The sequence below is a fragment of the Palaemon carinicauda genome, chromosome 14 (assembly GCF_036898095.1).
Source record: "Palaemon carinicauda isolate YSFRI2023 chromosome 14, ASM3689809v2, whole genome shotgun sequence".
Lineage (NCBI taxonomy): Eukaryota > Metazoa > Arthropoda > Malacostraca > Decapoda > Palaemonidae > Palaemon > Palaemon carinicauda.
This window is the reverse complement of record NC_090738.1, coordinates 43,975,892-43,994,310: the sequence shown is the minus strand read 5'-3', so window position 1 is coordinate 43,994,310 and position 18,419 is coordinate 43,975,892. Positions and strand designations below refer to the sequence as shown.

The 18,419-nt window shown below is 43.3% G+C and overlaps 1 protein-coding gene across 3 annotated transcripts in view; it reads left to right on the top strand.

Annotated features, from left to right (window-relative positions):
- Positions 1-18,419, top strand: part of LOC137653558 (centromere-associated protein E-like) — an 892,913-nt gene that overhangs the window by 100,428 nt on the left and 774,066 nt on the right. For all 3 annotated transcript variants that reach the window (XM_068387057.1, XM_068387056.1, XM_068387055.1), the window contains exons 4-5: positions 16,215-16,298; positions 16,410-16,541. In XM_068387057.1, coding sequence (XP_068243158.1) covers positions 16,215-16,298; positions 16,410-16,541 — 216 coding nt within the window. The remainder of the gene's footprint in view (positions 1-16,214; positions 16,299-16,409; positions 16,542-18,419) is intronic.

Genomic DNA, 18,419 nt, shown 5'->3' with positions numbered 1-18,419 from the left:
CAGGTTATTCAGTACATTACTTGGCTACTTTCCTGTAACCAGACTTACGGTATTTACGTTCTGCCTCCTTATAGGCATTTTTTCCTTTCCCCTGATAGGAAGTCTTAGTCTCCTACAGAGGCTTTGGCTGGAAACTTCTCATAAGCATATCTGTTCCCTATTAGGGTACATTTAATATAAATGCTAGTTTACCGATCGGAGTCGGAGAAGTATGAACGTTTTTTGTCCTAAGAAGAAGAAACCGCCGTTACGAACGTTTTCAACGTTCTCCAACAGTTCCGGATACGACTTTTAAGTCGAACTACGCATGTATGCTTGTCATGCGTACGGTTCGGTGTTACTGCTCCGTAGTAGACTTATGCTCTTTAAACACCCAACAATAGATTGAAGATACGTCTCAAACCCCTCTTGGGTTTGGGTGGAGGCGTTCGGTGATTACCGTACAGTCTCTTGTCCGGAAAGCAATCTCTATGGAGATTCGTTATTATAACATAAGCTGTACTGATTAACTGGTTTACTGTTTGGTATCCTTCTTATTCAGCCAACCACACTGAATTAGTGGCAGTTGAAGGGAGAACAGGCTGTTCCCCTTCGTTGCAAGAACGTGCAATTGGTTACACGTCTTGAGATCATCTCGAGGTGTGTTTATTGCTAAGCACTACCCCCCTCACCGCTGGACAATCTGCGGACGATGGGTGGCAAACGAGAGCTTCTGCAAAGAGGCCTGTCTTCTCGTCTTCCCTATGGACCTGATGCTCTCTATCATGCATCAAAAGAGAGAGGGGGGCCATATGCCATACCATTCCATCCTCGTCTGTTGGCCCGATTCAGAAAGGTACCAGCATTCACCTCTCTTAGAGAACCATCTAGCAGTACGAAGCCTTAGATGGACAGAGGACAACTAGTTGCCCCCATCTGCTCGTATTATTCCTGGTATAGGAATGTGCTTGCAAAACCACCCAGATAGTGGGCTCCTAGTGTCTTGGAATCATCTTGTATCTAACAAAGTTTTAACTTTGTAGGGTCCCCGACTGTGGTTATGCTTGCAGCGGCCCTGATCTTCAGGCTCCCACTCGACTGTTCCCCAGGCCCTCAAACAAGATGTATTCCAAGATCGGTGGGGTGGCCTAGAGGTGTGCCTTATTTTTTTTTCCCCCCATTCGGTCTGGTGAAAAAGTCCTCAGCCAAGTCAGGATAAGCAGGATCGTATCAATGACTCCAATAGCTTCGATATGGCATCCCGCAGAATGGTTCCCAGACCTTCTGCAGCTCCTAACGGAGCTCCAATAGCTTTGCTATGGCAACCCGTAGAATGGTTCCCAGACCTTCTACAGCTTCTGACGGAGTTCCGAGGGATCTTCCTCCACGGCACGATCTTCCAAGCAGCCACATGCTAACACTTTCCTAAGCCGTAGCTTTGCTTCGACTTCTCGCCTGGGACGATCCTACACCACCCCTCTCAGAGAGGCCTTTTGCATCAGGTTACAGAAAAGATGTCTAGGCACCTCAGACATTTTTCAGCGTCGGTCTTCCAGGCGAAGTGTTCGATCCTTGGTGACTGATGTCGTGGAAGGGGATTCTCTCCCATCGATGCCTTTACTTATGCAAGTGTGAGATAACTTGCCCCCGTCGGATCTCAACCTCCTCCTGGGAACGCGGTTCGGGTCCTTCAGTCTCTGGAGGCCCTTCTCTATGAACCGTAGGCCCAGCAGCAGATCGCTTCCTTACACGGAAGACGCCTTTTCTACTCACTTGGGCTTTTGACCAAGAGAGTTAGTGTGTTGTATGATCCAACCTCTGTTGTCTCCTACCCTAGGAGACGGGGAGAAGTAATCCTCAGCGGCGTCCCTGAGTGGATTGCCTAGACTCAAATCCGAGTATGCTGTACCCTAGGTGCAGCCCATTTTGAATAAAGAGTCTTCGTTCAGTAACCGGAAACCCATCAACTGGGGTTTTACCCAGTGAGGAGTCTGTGGGGTTACCTTAAAAGAACGATACCAGCTCGCCCCCATGTGTCGGCACTGTTGACCAGCACGGGGAAGGTCAAGAGGAGGACCTAAAGGATTTCCTTCCCCTCTGGGATCGGAAGGCAGTTGAGGTTACTCTTAATCTAGACTCTCCTCCATCCTAAGACCTAGGGCTCATAACGTCACTAGCGTTGCTACGTCCCTGGCGTTCAAGAAACTACTCTGTGGTGCAGATACTTTAAGTGGGCATGTGGAAGCGTCAATGAATCTTCACGGCCCACTACGTGCAAAGACGTAACCCACAAGAACATGGAGACCTTTTCCATTGGTCCTGTGGTGGTCGCACAACAAATGGTCTAAACACCTCAGGCTCCTTGATGGACAAGTAGCAGAGGGTTGAGAGCTGAGGCTACCCAGATTAGTCTGGAGTGAATGAGTAAGAATGTCTGGCTCCTTTCTTCCTTTCACCTTCTCCCCTCTGGGGAAAACAGCTTCGCAAGCCTCAGCATAGCTGACCTCACCTTGCTGCAGGTGAGACCCATTTCCCTTGTGCCTCCTAAGTATAGAAGAATTCTTGTTACGTCCCCAATATCTTTTAGAGGGAGGGTATTGGGTAAGTCTTTAAGAACAATAGGTTCTCTACTCGAGTTCCTATGTTAAAGACAAGCCACACTGTTAGTTTCACTCACACACAAGCTTCTGCAGGCTGCTATCAGTGCATTACCTCATATAGGTACTTGATTTTAGTGAGGGTAGGGTCCCTTCTACTATCGATCACAGATCGAAATATAGAGGACCCCGGGTCATGACCAAGGCCAGTTGGTGAGGACTTCCTCCCTCCTAAGAGTAAGTCACCCTAATATAATTAGCAAAGGTTTGTATCTGTGTCGGAACAAATAACAAATTTGGAAATAATTTGTATTTTTCCTAACATACAAACTTGGAGCTGTTTCTACAAATTGGCCCGCCACCCTGTCCCTCGAGAAGTCCTGCCGTAAAGCAAAGTGGTTACTCAGCCGCGAGGTGTGAGTGAGCGGGGTAGCCAGTCTACCCCACCCCCCACCCGCTAACTAGCGGATGGGGTAGTTATCCCTCACTAAAATTATCATGGCTCGTCTTTCAGCTGCGCCAAAAGTAATACCCTTTTATAAATAGCTCCAGGTTTGTATGTTAGGAAAAATACAAATTATTTCTAAATTTGTTATTTTTGGGTGAGATAGCCATGTCGTCCTGATGGAAGTTCCTTTAAAGTAGCTTCCTTGGGTATATTTGACTACAGTGATATATCCCAGAGAATTTAACCTTAAGGTATCCAGAATTCTAACTCCTGGCGCGAATATCCCTAACTTTTACCTTTAGGGATATCGCATAATATCAGAGGACGTATTCTTGACACGCCACATAGCTATCTTCACCTCGAATAGCGTTTACGCTTCGAGAGGGAAAGTGGCAAAAATAAAAGGGGAGCCGTTATTAAGGCATCACTCCTTACTGTTTTGAGTACCTGTATGACGTCATAACCGGCCGCCATCTTGTTATTCCTTTTAGCGTTAAACGAGGTGCTACAGATACAGTACTTTCGGGAGAGATTCTTTCAGCTCTTTTGTAAGAAAGGAGGCCGGGTCCATCAGGACGACATGGCTATCTCACCCAAAAATAGATTTTTCGCTTCACTCAAAATCCGTTTTTTGGGCTCAGACCATGTCGTCCTGATGGAAGTTTACCAGAGCATTAATGTATCTGTGGATTTTCTTTTAGTGTCATAACCTCCTGATCAACTTTCTTTAGTCATTTAGACTTAGAGACATATGATGTTACCGTTATACATCATTTCAACTAATCATAAACTATGTTAGAGCTTCCTGCCCCCTACAGGGAAGAGTCATACTGGACTCTGCTACCCACAAACAGGTATATTGGTCTCACTATATACCTCTCAAACAGAGATGTATTTGTAAGGGAACAAATATATGTATGAACTACTGACGCCTCCCTGGATCTACTGGGCAAGCTGTATGCTTAGGCAGACAGGTTAGAATCCATGTAGAAACAATTACTTGTATAAGTCAGCATTACCATCTAGGAATCTCAAGTCAGTCATAACCAAGGACTGACACATCCTGATGAATACACACAGGGAGAAAGTTTGTTTACGTGTCAGAACAAATATTTATAGATGTTCACATAAATATATGTCAAATAAATGATGGACAATGAATGCTCAATACCTATTTTTATTTCATCTGAATTTTTTGGGGCAAATAAGACGCAAAATTCAATTCTAGATTTTATTGTTAAACAATAAATTATGAAATCAATCTGCATTTTATAGTATAGTATAAAATATCAAATAAATTTTAGAAGCATAAAAATAGAAGTAACATCAGAAATCCTTGTGTCATCTGAAAGGAAATACTAGCGCCACTTAAACGGGAAAATTATTATAAATTTTCTTAATTAAATTTCTGTCATTACAGTCTGTTCACACTTGCGTAAAAATACGCATGGCACACGTGTTATTCTTCTATGCTTTTTCTCCACCTTTTACCGAAGGAACAGTCTCTAGTGTCACCATGGTGACACTTCACTGAACATGTTGCAGTCTTTAAGCAGCAGGTTTTAGCACACTACCTGCTGCCACCACGTACCTCTTGATCTCCTGCACTTGCTTCGCATAGTGTTTGAAGAATACCCTGGATGACTTCCATTCAGTATACGAGCAAAGACTTTCAAAATCCATGTTTTAGAAAAAATTCAGAGATAAGGCAATCTTTCTCGGATCATGACCTGCGGGTGTACTGTACGGATTCGCTCTGCAAATGAAGTAGGTGATCTTCGGCCTTAATTGTTTCAGAGATAATTTTGAACCTGAAGTTTCTCCCTTAAAGAGCTGTCCTCCCCTAAAGTCTGAAGTTCTACGAAGATAGACCTTTAGGCACTCTAATGGACATAGAGAGACATCTTCCTTCAGAGGGCAGATTCTCCAGGGACCCCACCTTTTAGTGGGTAGCTAATTTTTAGTGAGAAATGTTGGGTCAGGAAAAAGATTCAGTTCTCCACTTTCCGTAAACTGAATATGGCCCTCATCCCTCAAAAGGGCCACTATTTTGCTAACTCTGTCTCCCGAGGCTAGTGCAAATAGGAATATAACTTTTTGGGTCAAATCTTTCAGAAAGCAATTTTCATTGTTCAGAGTTGATGCCAAATGAAGAACCTTATCTAAAGACCATGAAATGGGCTTCGGAGGTGCTGCAGGCCTAAGCCTACCGCAGGCCTTAGGGATCTTATTAAAGATTTCGTTAGAGAAGTCTACCTGGAAGGCATACAGCAAGGGTCTAGTCAAGGCAGATTTACACGTAGAAATCGTGTTGGCTGCTAATCCTTGTTCATGAAGATGAATAAAGAATGATAAACAGAAATCCGTTGAAATTTCTTTTGGCTTCTTTGCCTTGACAACATCATACATACATATACCAAAGGCACTTCCCCCAATTTTGGGGGGTAGCCGACATCAACAAATGAAACAAAACAAAAAAGGGGACCTCTACTCTCTACGTTCCTTCAGCCTAACCAGGGACTCAACCGAGTTCAGCTGGTACTGCTAGGGTGCCACAGCCCAACCTCCCACATTATCCACCACAGATGAAGCTTCATAATGCTGAATCCCCTACTGCTGCTACCTCTGCGGTCATCTAAGGCACCGGAGGAAGCAGCAGGGCCTACCGGAACTGCGTCACAATCGCTCGCCATTCATTCCTATTTCTAGCATGCTCTCTTGCCTCTATCACATCTATCCTCCTATCACCCAGAGCTTTCTTCACACCATCCATCCACCCAAACCTTGGCCTTCCTCTTGTACTTCTCCCATCAACTCTTGCATTCATCACCTTATTTAGCAGACAACCATTTTCCATTCTCTCAACATGGCCAAACCACCTCAACACATTCATATCCACTCTAGCCGCTAACTCATTTCTTACACCCGTTCTCTCCCTCACCACTTCGTTCCTAACCCTATCTACTCGAGATACACCAGCCATACTCCTTAGACACTTCATCTCGAACACATTCAATTTCTGTCTCTCCATCACTTTCATTCCCCACAACTCCGATCCATACATCACAGTTGGTACAATCACTTTCTCATATAGAACTCTCTTTACATTCATGCCCAACCCTCTATTTTTTACTACTCCCTTAACTGCCCCCAACACTTTGGAACCTTCATTCACTCTCTGATGTACATCTGCTTCCACTCCACCATTTGCTGCAACAACAGACCCCAAGTACTTAAACTGATCTACCTCCTCAAGTAACTCTCCATTCAACATGACATTCAACTTTGCACCACCTTCCCTTCTTGTATATCTCATAACCTTACTCTTACCCACATTAACTCTCAACTTCCTTCTCTCACACACCCTTCCAAATTCTGTCACTAGTCGGTCAAGCTTCTCTTCTGTGTCTGCTACCAGTACAGTATCATCCACAAACAACAACTGATTTACCTCCCATTCATGGTCATTCTCGCCTACCAGTTTTAATCCCCGTCCAAGCACTCGAGCATTCACCTCTCTCAGCACTCCATCAACATACAAGTTAAACAACCACGGTGACATCACACATCCCTGTCTCAGCCCCACTCTCACCGGAAACCAATCACTCACTTCATTTCCTATTCTAACACATGCTTTACTACCTTTGTAGAAACTTTTCACTGCTTGCAACAACCTTCCACCAACTCCATATAACCTCATCACATTCCACATGGCTTCCCTATCAACTCTTATCATATGCTTTCTCCAAATCCATAAACGCAACATACACCTCCTTACCTTTTGCTAAATATTTCTCGCATATCTGCCTAACTGTAAAAATCTGATTCATACAACCCCTACCTCTTCTAAAACCACCCTGTACTTCCAAGATTACATTTTCTGTTTTATCCTTAATCCTATTAATCATTACTCTACCAAAGGCAACCCATTTCTTCCAGGATGACTCTTATTGTCTTCTTGTAGATTTAGACTTATATTCTTCTAAGAAGTTTATACTGTCTCTCAAAATCCCAAACCTTTTCTTGACTGCTAAGGAGAGAAAATCATGAGATGAAGGTTCCGGGTTTTCTGTGATGAAGCGAAGACAGTCGACTTCTGCACTTGTTGTGTCAGAACTGGATCCGGCAACGGGACCAGCTTCAGTTGCAGTTCTAATATTAGAGGAAACCAGATGCTGTTCGGCCATTTGTGAGCCACTATCGCTGCTGTTCCCTGAAAGGATCTCAGTTTGTTGAGGACTTTCAACAGAAGATGGGTGGAGGGAACAGGTAAATCCTGGACCATCTGTTCCAATCTTGGGACATCGCGTCCACTGCTTCCGCTAGAGGGTCCTCATATGGGGCCACGTAATGAGGTAGCTTCTTGTTGTCGCTCGACGCAAAGAGGTCAATTTGCAGTTCTGGGACTTGACGTAAGATGAAGGAGAATGATCCTGCGTCTAGGGACCATTCTGACTCTATCGGTGTAAACCTGGATAGAGCGTCCGCCGTCACATTGCGGAACCCTTGGAGGTGAACTGCTGACAAGTGCAATCTCTTTTTTTCCGCCAAACGGAAGATGGCCAACATCACTTGGTTGATTTGGGGCGATCTCGAGCCTTGTCGATTCAGACATCTCATTATGACAGTCTTATGTGGATCGAGCAGTGAGGCTTCAGTTTCTTCAGGGTTAGAAAAACTGCCATGGCTTCCAGAATGTTGATGTGGAAGGTCTTGAATAGGGAGGACCAAGTCCCTTGGACTTTCCGTTGGTGAGAGTGGCCTCCCCATCCTTCCTTTGGTGCGTCCGTATGAATGATGACTGAAGATGGAGGTGGTTGTAAAAGCACCGATTTCATTAGGTGCTTGGCCTCCGGCCATGGCTTAAGAAGTGATCGTAGACGAGTTGGTATCGGTCTTGTCAGATCTCTTCGAGCGTTTGATGCGTATCTTCTCCAGACTCCTGTTGCATCCTTTAATTGTGCTCTTAGCACTGGGTCTGTCACTGATTCGAATTGGAGGGAGCCCAGCACTCTCTCCTGTTGGCGTCTTGATATCCGGTCGGATTTTAGAAGTCTCTTGACAGACCCTGCTATCTCTCTCCTCTTCTTTGACAGAATGGAGAGGCGGTGTGACTGTAAGTTCCAAGGAATTCCTAGCCATTGAATCTTTTGAGCTGGAGATAGTCGAGACTTTTTGGTATTGATCTTGAATCCCAGATGTCCCAGGAACTGGATCACTGTCTTGGAGGCTTGCATGCATTCTGCTTCAGATGCTGCCCACACCAGCCAATCGTCCAGATAGGCCACTACCTGAACTCCCTTTAGGCGTAGTTGATGAACGACTGCGTTTGCAAGCTTCGTGAAGATCCTTGGGGCTATGTTTAGTCTGAAGGGCATGGCTCTGAAGTCATATTGTTTCTTTTGTAGCTTGAATCCTAGGTAGGAGGAGATTGGCGATTGATTGGGACATGCCAATATGCATCTGCCATGTCTATGGAGACTCTGTATGCCCTTTTGGGCAACAGGGTCCTTATGTGTTGAATTGTTAGCATCCTGAACTTGTGGTTTACCATGAACTTGTTGAGTGGCGACAAGTCCAGAATGACTCTGAGTTTTTCTGAGTCCTTCTTTGGAACACAAAACAGCCTTCCTTGGAATTTGATGGACTTTGCCCTCTTTATTACTCTCTTGTCCAAGAATTCTTGGACATATTCTTCCAGAACGGGGTTTGATTGTTGGAAGAATTGAGGGAAAGATGGTGGAGATACACTCCAGCTCCAACCCAGTCCATTCTTGATTAGGCTGTGGGCCCAGGGATCGAAGGTCCAGCGATCCCGGAAAGAGAATAGTCTCCCTCCTACCGGAATCATCTCACTTGGAGTGCTGACCAGAGGACTTGCCTCCTTTGCCGCATCCACCTTTGTTGCCTCTGCCTCTTGAGGGGCGTCCAGAGGAACCTCGAAATGAGCCTCTAGCCTTTGGGCGAAAGGTCGTCGACTGCCTTTCAAAAGCCGTGGTAAAGGCTGGCGATTGTGTTGCCAACTGCTGGGGTACCAATTGGTACGTGGTAGGTGGTTGTGCCACTGCCTGAGGCAGCGCGGCCGCGGGAAGATGTTGTTGTTGTCTAGGGGGCCGAGAGGGCGCCCTTGGTTTCTTTGTCTTCCTCTTAGGTTGGGGACCTTCATCCGGGGAAGATTTCCTCTTCTTTGACAAGCCCCACTACTGGAGAAGGTTCCTATTCTCCGTGGCAGCTTTATCAACAACTTCCTTTACCACTTCACTTGGGAAGAGGTCCTTTCCCCAGATGCTCGACGATATCAGCTTCCTTGGTTCGTGTCTCACCGCAGCCGAGGCGAACACGAACTCTTTGCAAGCTTGTCTGGCTTTGATAAAGCCATATATGTCCTTCGTCACAGTTAACAAATGTGCTTTGGCAATGACCATGAACATATCTGGAGTCTGGGATTTGCTTGCCATTGTCTCCAGCATAGTTTGAAGAGACATAGAGTCGGCAAGTCTTTCTTTTGTCTCCTGCTCTCGCACAGAAGAAACTCAGACAACTTGGGGAGGTCCTCACCGAACTGGTGTCCGGCAATGTCAGCCTCCAACTTCCCAACTGAGAAAGTAAAGTGAACATCCTTCCAGTCTTTTTGGTCGAGTGGTAAAGCCAAGGAAAACGGGTTACACTCTTCGAGTGTAGGGCACGGTTTCCCCGCTTCAATTGCCTTCAAGGCAGCCTTGTAACCCTTTTCCATAAAGGGGAAGGCCCAGGAAGATGAAGCAACAAAGGAAGGATGCTTCTTACTAAGAGCCGATACCTTAGAGTTAGTGAAGGCCCTCTCCTTCAAGGTACCCGTCAACAAAGCCTGAGCTTTGGCGTGGTCAAAAACTATGACCTCTTTCAACTCTGTCTCCTCCTTTGAAGCTGGTTCCGCCTTCAGATGGACGAAGCAGTCTGGGTAAGCCCCGGGGCTAGGCCAAAATTCCACATCTTCAACTGGAAGCGTACCTAGCTTCTCTGAAATAAAGATCTTACCTGTTGACATTTGCATGTACTCAGCATGCCTCCACGGGTTCACATCCGAGAATGGGGGAAGATCTTTTACGGTCAGCTTCTTCGGTGCTGCATGGGATGCTGTAAGTTAGTGCATTTCCAACCTTAATGCAGCTTGCTTTTCGTCAGCCTGCATCTGAATCGGCTGCACCAATGTTAGTATTGACGACAAGGTCTGTCCCATGTCGTCCGGTGGGGGAGCAGATGACGTTGAGGGAACAGGTTCTGGGGCAGGAACTGAGGAAACCGAAACTGCTTCGTTCTCCTCCTCGTCGGTCTCAGGAGCCACCGTTGACTCCTCTTCCTGACCTTTCGCAAGAATGTCCTGTTCTGTGACTTCTGACACTTCCGACATCGGGTCATCCAGCTGGATGTCCTCCATTGCGTCCGAGACATCAGACTCTACTGGAATCTGGATGCAGGGAATCTCTGGGCGAGGCTGAGGAATAACTGCATCTGATGATGCCCTTGGGAAAAGACAGGCCCGCATCTTCTCGTTAGGAAGATAAGGTCCCGTGGTGTTTTTCCGAAAACCCCTGACCCATCTTTGCAGCTTGTCCCTCCTGCATCCCTTGACTCCATTGACGTCTGGTCGTCAAAGGCCTCAGTAACCAAGTTAGAACATACGTCACATACTTGGGGGGTCCCAATACTTCAGAGATCCCTGAGTAGTTGCGCAGCGGGCGTGAGTCCTGCACAACCTATGTCTGCTGAAGTTCTTATTGCGGACATTGCAGAACCTGCTGTCACACTTGGGATGGTCCTCCTGTAAAGAGAGGAAAATTCAATGAGTATACGGTGAATAATCTCACAAGATTAAGTATACATTATATTATTTTTTTATTGTATATAGCTTAGGATAGGTAAGCTAGAAAGGAAAGAGGAAAGACACATACATGTGTTTCCCGTTCAGCCAATTGTTGTGACCTCCCTCAAAATTAAAACTATTGGTAATCTATGAAGAGAACCATTGGCAGATTTCTAATCTATGAGGATAGGAAGGTGTAACTTAACACCATCTTCCAGACGTTTTAATATTGGGGATTGTTATCAGTGATCACTAATAAGGTTAAAGAAAGAACTTACTTTCTTTATATTATATGGTCTCAACAATAGGCTGCACATGGCAACACAGAGTATGTTGGAAGAAACTTGTGCTACTGTATAATCTATACTGTAGTTTTCTATTTGCAGTATAATCTATACTGCAATTATACTGGCTACTGTATAACCATATACTGTAGTACCTGGCAGGCTAGCTCCTGGGTACAGTTCATAAGATATTTTATCTTCTGGTATAATGGGCGGCAGTCCGCCGGCTGACGGCAGACCGCCGGCCTTCGGTGTACCGCCGGCCGACGGCAGACCGGCGCCGGTCTTCGGTGGACCGCCGGCCGTCGGCAGGTCGCGGGCCGACGGCATGCTGCCGGTCGACGGCAGGTCGCCGGCCGCTGGAGAGTCGCCGGCCGCCGGAGAGTTAAGCCAGCTGACGACTAAGTATTATTCCCGGCGGTTGGCGGCCCATCCGGCTGCCGGCAGGTTAGGACCCAACGGTACTAGCCAGTAGAGGTAGAGAGAAAGAATGGATCGAAGGATGGTGTAAGAGCTCTGCCTTACTGCCTTCCATCCAGAATGAGGGTTCAAATGGAAGGGGAGAATGTAACATTCAAGCTTCCACCCATCCATAACATTGCCGATCCTTGCCGGCAAGGTTTATGGGTGGCAGTCCTAGAGAGGGCTGAAGAACACTATACAGAACAGGGACTTCTGCCGGCAGCCGGCACATCCGAGCTACAGAGAGAATACCCTAGCCAGTCCCACAATCTGCCGGCAACCGGGTCGATTTTGGGACGATGGCCAAGAGATTGTGAAGGCTAGGCCTTCACTAAAGGACAGACTGGGGAGGGGGGAGAGTCCTATAAGGTGTGGAAGGAGCCGGCAGTACTGCCTGTCCTACCTCACCTAACGAAACTTTGTTCCAGTATTAGAGCTATCTCATGTCACTATAGAATTCTATTCTGAAGCCTAGGGTTAACTTAATACAGTAAAGGGGTAGCAGCACCCTCGCTGCCACCCCTAAGCAAGAGGGAACAGAGTTCTAGTGCCAATGTCCCGTAGGCAGGTGAAAAATTCTATTCTTCCTAGGTTCCGCCGGCACAGGACTAGTCTGCTAGACCACAGGGAGAAGGTATGTCATACAAAACCTTCAGGTGTGACCTAGGGAGGTCTAGTCTCCTATGTCGGTAGCCTAACCTAACAGGGGAAGTCATTCACCCTGTCAGACAGCTATCGACCACAGACCAATACTCTGAGTTTCTGACCAATCCCACAAACCTGCATCTGCAGTTACAGGGGGAGGACAGAAAACCCTAGCCTAGTTCTACCTGAATGCAATTCAAAGTATCACTGACTAGGGTAAAGCCTAGGCTAACTCAGAGGGAAGAGAGATTGCTCTAAAATCTCCAGAAGAGACTAGTATCACCCTATAAAAGCATAGGAGATATCTATCTCCGCTTAATAGCACGATACATAAGAGCAAACGGGGACATGTATGAAAGTATACTAAAGCCACTAGGCTATTAGCCTAGAGGCAGTGAGAATCGATTACCTAAATCACCGAAACACTCTCGTATACTATCTTGGAAGAGGAAATTATGTATTCATATAGAAATCTTACATGTATAAAATTTGCCTAAAGCTTCATTAAAATTATAACAATAGGAAAGTCTATTATATCATGCAAGAAGTACTAAAACTGAACGCCTAAGCTAGGAAGCCTAGCATCAAAAGGTTCGGTTACCTAAATCGCCGAAGCTAAAATTAATACTATCGGCATAATATAAAGCATTCCTAGCAATGAAGACCAAAGAGCTAAAGATATTTAAGCTATAAAGGCCAGAAAGGTCGTTCTGGCTAACTAAATGGCTCATGCATTACGAACGACATTGTCCAAGACGCCTCCGGCTAGGCAACAGCTCTTGCAACGATAATTTAACTTTAATTCGTAAATAAAAAGGCAAGAGCTTACGTTTATACAATGTAAAATTCAATACTCAACTTTCCAGAGGCAGATGACGCTGGAGAAAGCATGATAAATCCAAAATTCTTCCAAAATAGCGAGAGAACACAGGAAAATCACTGAGTTATGGCGCTACAAAAGAAGGAATAACAAGATGGCCGCCGGTTATGACGTCATACAGGTACTCAAAACAGTAAGGAGTGATGCCTTAATATCAGCTCCCCTTTTATTCTTGCCACTTTCCCTCTCGAAGCGTAAACGCCATTCGGGGTGAAGATAGCTATGTGGCGTGTCAAGAATACGTCCTCTGATATTATGCGATATCCCTAAAGGTAAAAGTTAGGGATATTCGCGCCAGGAGTTAGAATTCTGGATACCTTAAGGTTAAATTCTCTGGGAATATCACTGTAGTCAAATATACCCAAGGAATCTACTTTAAAGGAACTTCCATCAGGACGACATGGCCTGAGCCCCCCCAAAAATTGTGCGTAAGTTGTAAAAAAAAATATCAATTATGAGTCACATTCACAAGTCAGCATAGTAGGAAATGGCTTCCCTCATTCAATGTTTACCTTAATCTGTGTACTTTTGCGATAATCCAGCAAAACTTATCGAGCACTGGAATCCGTTCCCAACATCCCGACTTTTTTTAGTATCTTCTTATCACAGTGAAACTGGATAGATGGCGGATTCACAATCGGAGGACGACAAATTCCAAACATTCGTGATGAGAATAGTTGAAGAATGGTCACTAAAGCTGATAGATATGTTCATTTCAGTTTGCTTGTATTTACCAAAATATTGGCTTTTTTGGAAATTATTAGAAGCTATAATGTGGTCCTCAATAGCCATGTTTTATATATTATTGTTGATGGGTGTAATACTGATTTGTCTGGCATGGAGATTAGCTATAATCATATGTGGACTGACTGCATTCATAATGCTATTAGCGGCAGCGGTTGGAGAGTTTTTTAGTTTTGTATATACTGTACAAGTAAGTGTACGTCTCTCTATTTCTGCTAACTTTATTTTCTGACTGTTGTTATTTTTCTTTGTTTGATATGCTGAAACATTAAAAACAGTTAGTTTCCCTAGTTTGAAATTTGATAGATTCATCTTGGCTTGGTGATTGTCCTGGGTAACGGGTTCCCCACACGGCCCCACCAGTGATTCGCTCTGGATATTTTCACAAACAAGTACTTTTTCAGGTAATATGAATCATCTCTCTTAAGTGAGTATTATATATTGATTCCATATAATTCTCCTCAAGATCACCCACTTATTATATTTACCATACGTAAAGGTGTATAGGTTTGAAGGCCGTTCATGAATGGCAGAGGTAAGGGACAGCGACATTACCCTATCGAGTAGGACAATGCCGTAGAGACTAACCATATATACATATTAGCGCCCAAGCCCCCTCTCTACTCAAGTTAGGACCAAGGAGGGCTAGGCAATGGCTGCTGATGACTCGGCAGATAGACCTATAGGCTTCCCCAAACACCCCATCCTTAGCTCGCAAGGATGGTGAGGTTGCAGCGAACAAAGAAACTAACGCATTTGAGTGGGACTAGAACCAAAGTCTGGTGTTCACCAGTCAAGGATGTAACCACAACAGCCACCACAACAAGAGATTCATTACATTGGCGAAAGGAATACTACTGCAATGAACGCATCTATCACAATAACTCCTGTGTCATTTTGTCAAATGTGGCAGTAGGCTCTATAATTCCAGGTGCAAAATTGATTGGTAATTCATCCTTGCGAGAGTTAACGTTATGTGACACCCATTCGTTTCAAATTTGTAAAAGTTCAAATTGTCTTTGTGATTTCTGTATATCAGAGACAACAAATGCTACTGTTGGTGCTAGATTATGAAATTGATCTTAACTGAAGTTGTTTTTTCTAATTATTACTGACAAGATTTGTGTCTATTTATTTTTATCAACGAAAATTTTTGCAAATCAATGTCACATTTTATTAGATGAAAATGTATGTTTAAAATCAAATCATGAAAGAGGTTTTGTCCTATAGCTTTCAAATACGACGTTGTTTATATACATGCATATGTTTTTCAAGGTTGAACTATTATTATTATTATTATTATTATTATTATTATTATCATTATTATTATTATTGTTATTATATTTAATTGCTAAGCTACAACCCTAGTTGGAAAAGCAGGATGCTATAAGCCCAGGGGCCCCAACAGGGAAAATAGCCCAGTGAGCAAAGGAAACAATGAAAAATTAAATATTCTAAGAACTGTAACAACATTGAAATAAATATTTCCTATACAAACTATAAAAAACTTAATAAAACAAGAGGAAGAGAAATTAGAATAGTGTGCCCGAGTGTACCCTCAAGCTAGAGAACTCTAACCCAAGACAGTGGAAGACCATGGTACAGAGGCTATGGCACTACCCAAGACTAGAGAACAATGATTTGGTTTTCGAGTGTCCTCTTAGAAGAGCTGCTTACCATAGCTAAAGAGTTTCTTCTACCCGTACCAAGAGGAAAGTAGCCACTGAATAATTACAGTGCAGTAGTTAACCCCTTGGGTAAAGAAGAATTGTTTTTGTTATCTCAGTGTTGTCAGGTGTATGAGGACAGAAGAGAATCTGTAAAGAATAGGCCAGACAGACTATTCGGTGTAGATGTAGGCAAAGTGAAAGAATCGTAACCAGAGAGAAGGATCCAATATAGTACTCTCTGGCCAGTCAAAGGACCCCATAACTCTCTAGCAGTAGTAACTCAATGGGTGGATGGTGCCCTGGCCAACCTACTACCTACCAAAAGACATTTACAGGTTATGTAATGTATTTAAACACAAGAATATGTTTTTCCTCATTGTTTGTATAATTTAACTTTTAATTCACATTTTCAACAATGATAGAAGTTTCCGATCTTACAGAAAGTGACCTCGTACGTTTCTGTTTTTGTGAGTTGTTAGTGAGAGGCAGAAGGCCACTCTATAATCTCTTATGCATGAATATGTGACCAGATTTATGTGTTGAGAAATTTTTGGCCTTGCTTATTTTGTGAAAACAACAATGTTGGTATTTGTTTGTAAATAGATTACAGGAAATATATCCCATTCAGCTAACAGCACTCTCCCTCTCTTTCTCCTTTCCAGAAAGCAAGATAGCAGACGTCTTAGGATTAGATTCAAGCGACCTCGATGAGTTAACGTCCACGTTTATCCAAAGTGCACGAGAACGTAAGGATTATTATTATTGTTATTATTAATACCTGTATGTATCTGAAATATTGAAATCTAATACAGTACAACAGATAAAATTGACGGTTAACTATTGTTATAATTTTATAGGGAAAGCAGCGGCGGCAGCAGGAAAGGCTGCAGAATCAAGATACAAAAAAGAGACTGTAAAAGAGCAGCCACCGAAACGTCCGGGCGCTGCAGTTGCAGATGCTGCTGTTGCTAATATACCTGTACAATTTGGTAAGTGTGTTGGGTTAGCCCTTTAGTGGATGAGCTCAGTAATTATGATTAACTTCATTTATACCACTGTTTATATTTATTTTGTAAGAAAAAAGTTTTCCAATAATTTTGACATGAGTAATAGAATTCTTAAGAAGACAAAATCCAGATTTTGTAATATATTTTAAATTGGTAAAAGTATAAATTACATACAATTAGGTCACAGTTTACCTTTACCAGTTGATCAACAGTTACTAACTAGATGAGGGCATTAAGTTTGTGTTACCAAGTTACTAAAACTCCTTACATTTACAAGTAAACAGTGAAAAAATAGCAACTGTAGATTATCAGTTACAAGTTAGTAGGCTTGTTACTAACTTACTAAAGCACATTTCCTTTTTACATAAATACTGTACAATAGTGATAAACTTTTAAACAAGACATGTAAGATTATAACGATACGAGAATAGAAAAGGACATGATTTATGACTGGTCAGTGAAGTACTGTATTAGCATAGATATCATACCATTAGATGCCAATTGAACAAGCCCCTATACTTGTAGACAAGAGCCATTTTGGGCTGGGAACTTTTCAAGGTTGCTCGGTAAAGATTCACCAACAACTGTACAGTGTAGTTAAGACAACCAGTAAACACAGCGAAAAAAAAAATTATATATATATATATATATATATATATATATATATATATATATATATATATATATATATATATATATATAAATATATATATATTCATATACATAACGGATTTTGAGCAAAGCGAAAAGTCTATTTTTGGGTGAGATAGCCATGTCGTCCTGATGGAAGTTCCTATAAGGTAGCTTCCTTGGGTATATTTGACTACGGTGATATTCCCAGAGAATTTTACCTTAAGGTATCCAGAATTTTAACTCCTGGAACGAATATCCCCAAACAATTCTTATAGGGATATCGCATCATATCAGGGGACGTATTCTTGACACGCCACATAGCTATCTTCACCCCGAATAGCGTTAACGCTTTGAGGGGGAAAAGTGGCAAGAAAATGAAAAACAAAAGGAGAGCCGTTAATAAGGTACCTCTCCCTCCCGTTTCGAGTCAGTATCTGACATCATCAACGGCGCCATCTTATTCCTTGTAGCGATGTGCGAGGTGCTACGGATACTGTACTATTGGGAGGGGTTCTTAGCCCTTTTTACAAAAAGGAAGGACGGGTCCATCAGGACGACATGGCTATCTCACCCAAAAATAGATTTTTCGCTTCGCTCAATATCCGTTTTTTGGGCTCAGGCCATGTCGTCGTGATGGAAGTTTATCAAAGCATTACTGTATCTGTGGATTCTCAATCATGGCTTAACCTCAAAATAACCTTTTCCTTGGTCTATCTAGACCTAAAGACCTATGATGTTACCGTCATACATCATTATTTTTAAACCACTCATGTTAGAACTTCCTGCCCCCTACAGGGAAGAGTCATGCTAGACTCTGGAAAAGTCTCGAGGAATACATATTACCTATGGATGTCCAGCAGACAAACTGGTATAGTGGTCTCGACCTATACCTTCTAAAGCAAAGTTTATATTGGAACTTACCAATGTCCGTATGAAATACTGACACCTCCCTGGTATACCTATTTAATTTGAATATTTATCAAAGTTTTACATCCGTTTAGGAACAAATATTATATCAGTTATCATTCCAACCAGAAAGCTATGGTCTATCCTGAATAAGGGTTGACCAGCTCGATGAGTGTTCGTCTTGCATGTAGGAACAATCTTTTAAGATTTTCTATATTGTCAACTAATATCCATAGTAGTTGCAATGCTCAATATAATTTTTCATAAGAATGAACTTGGGTGAATAAGACGCAAAGTTCATCTAGAACTAGTTTAATTACA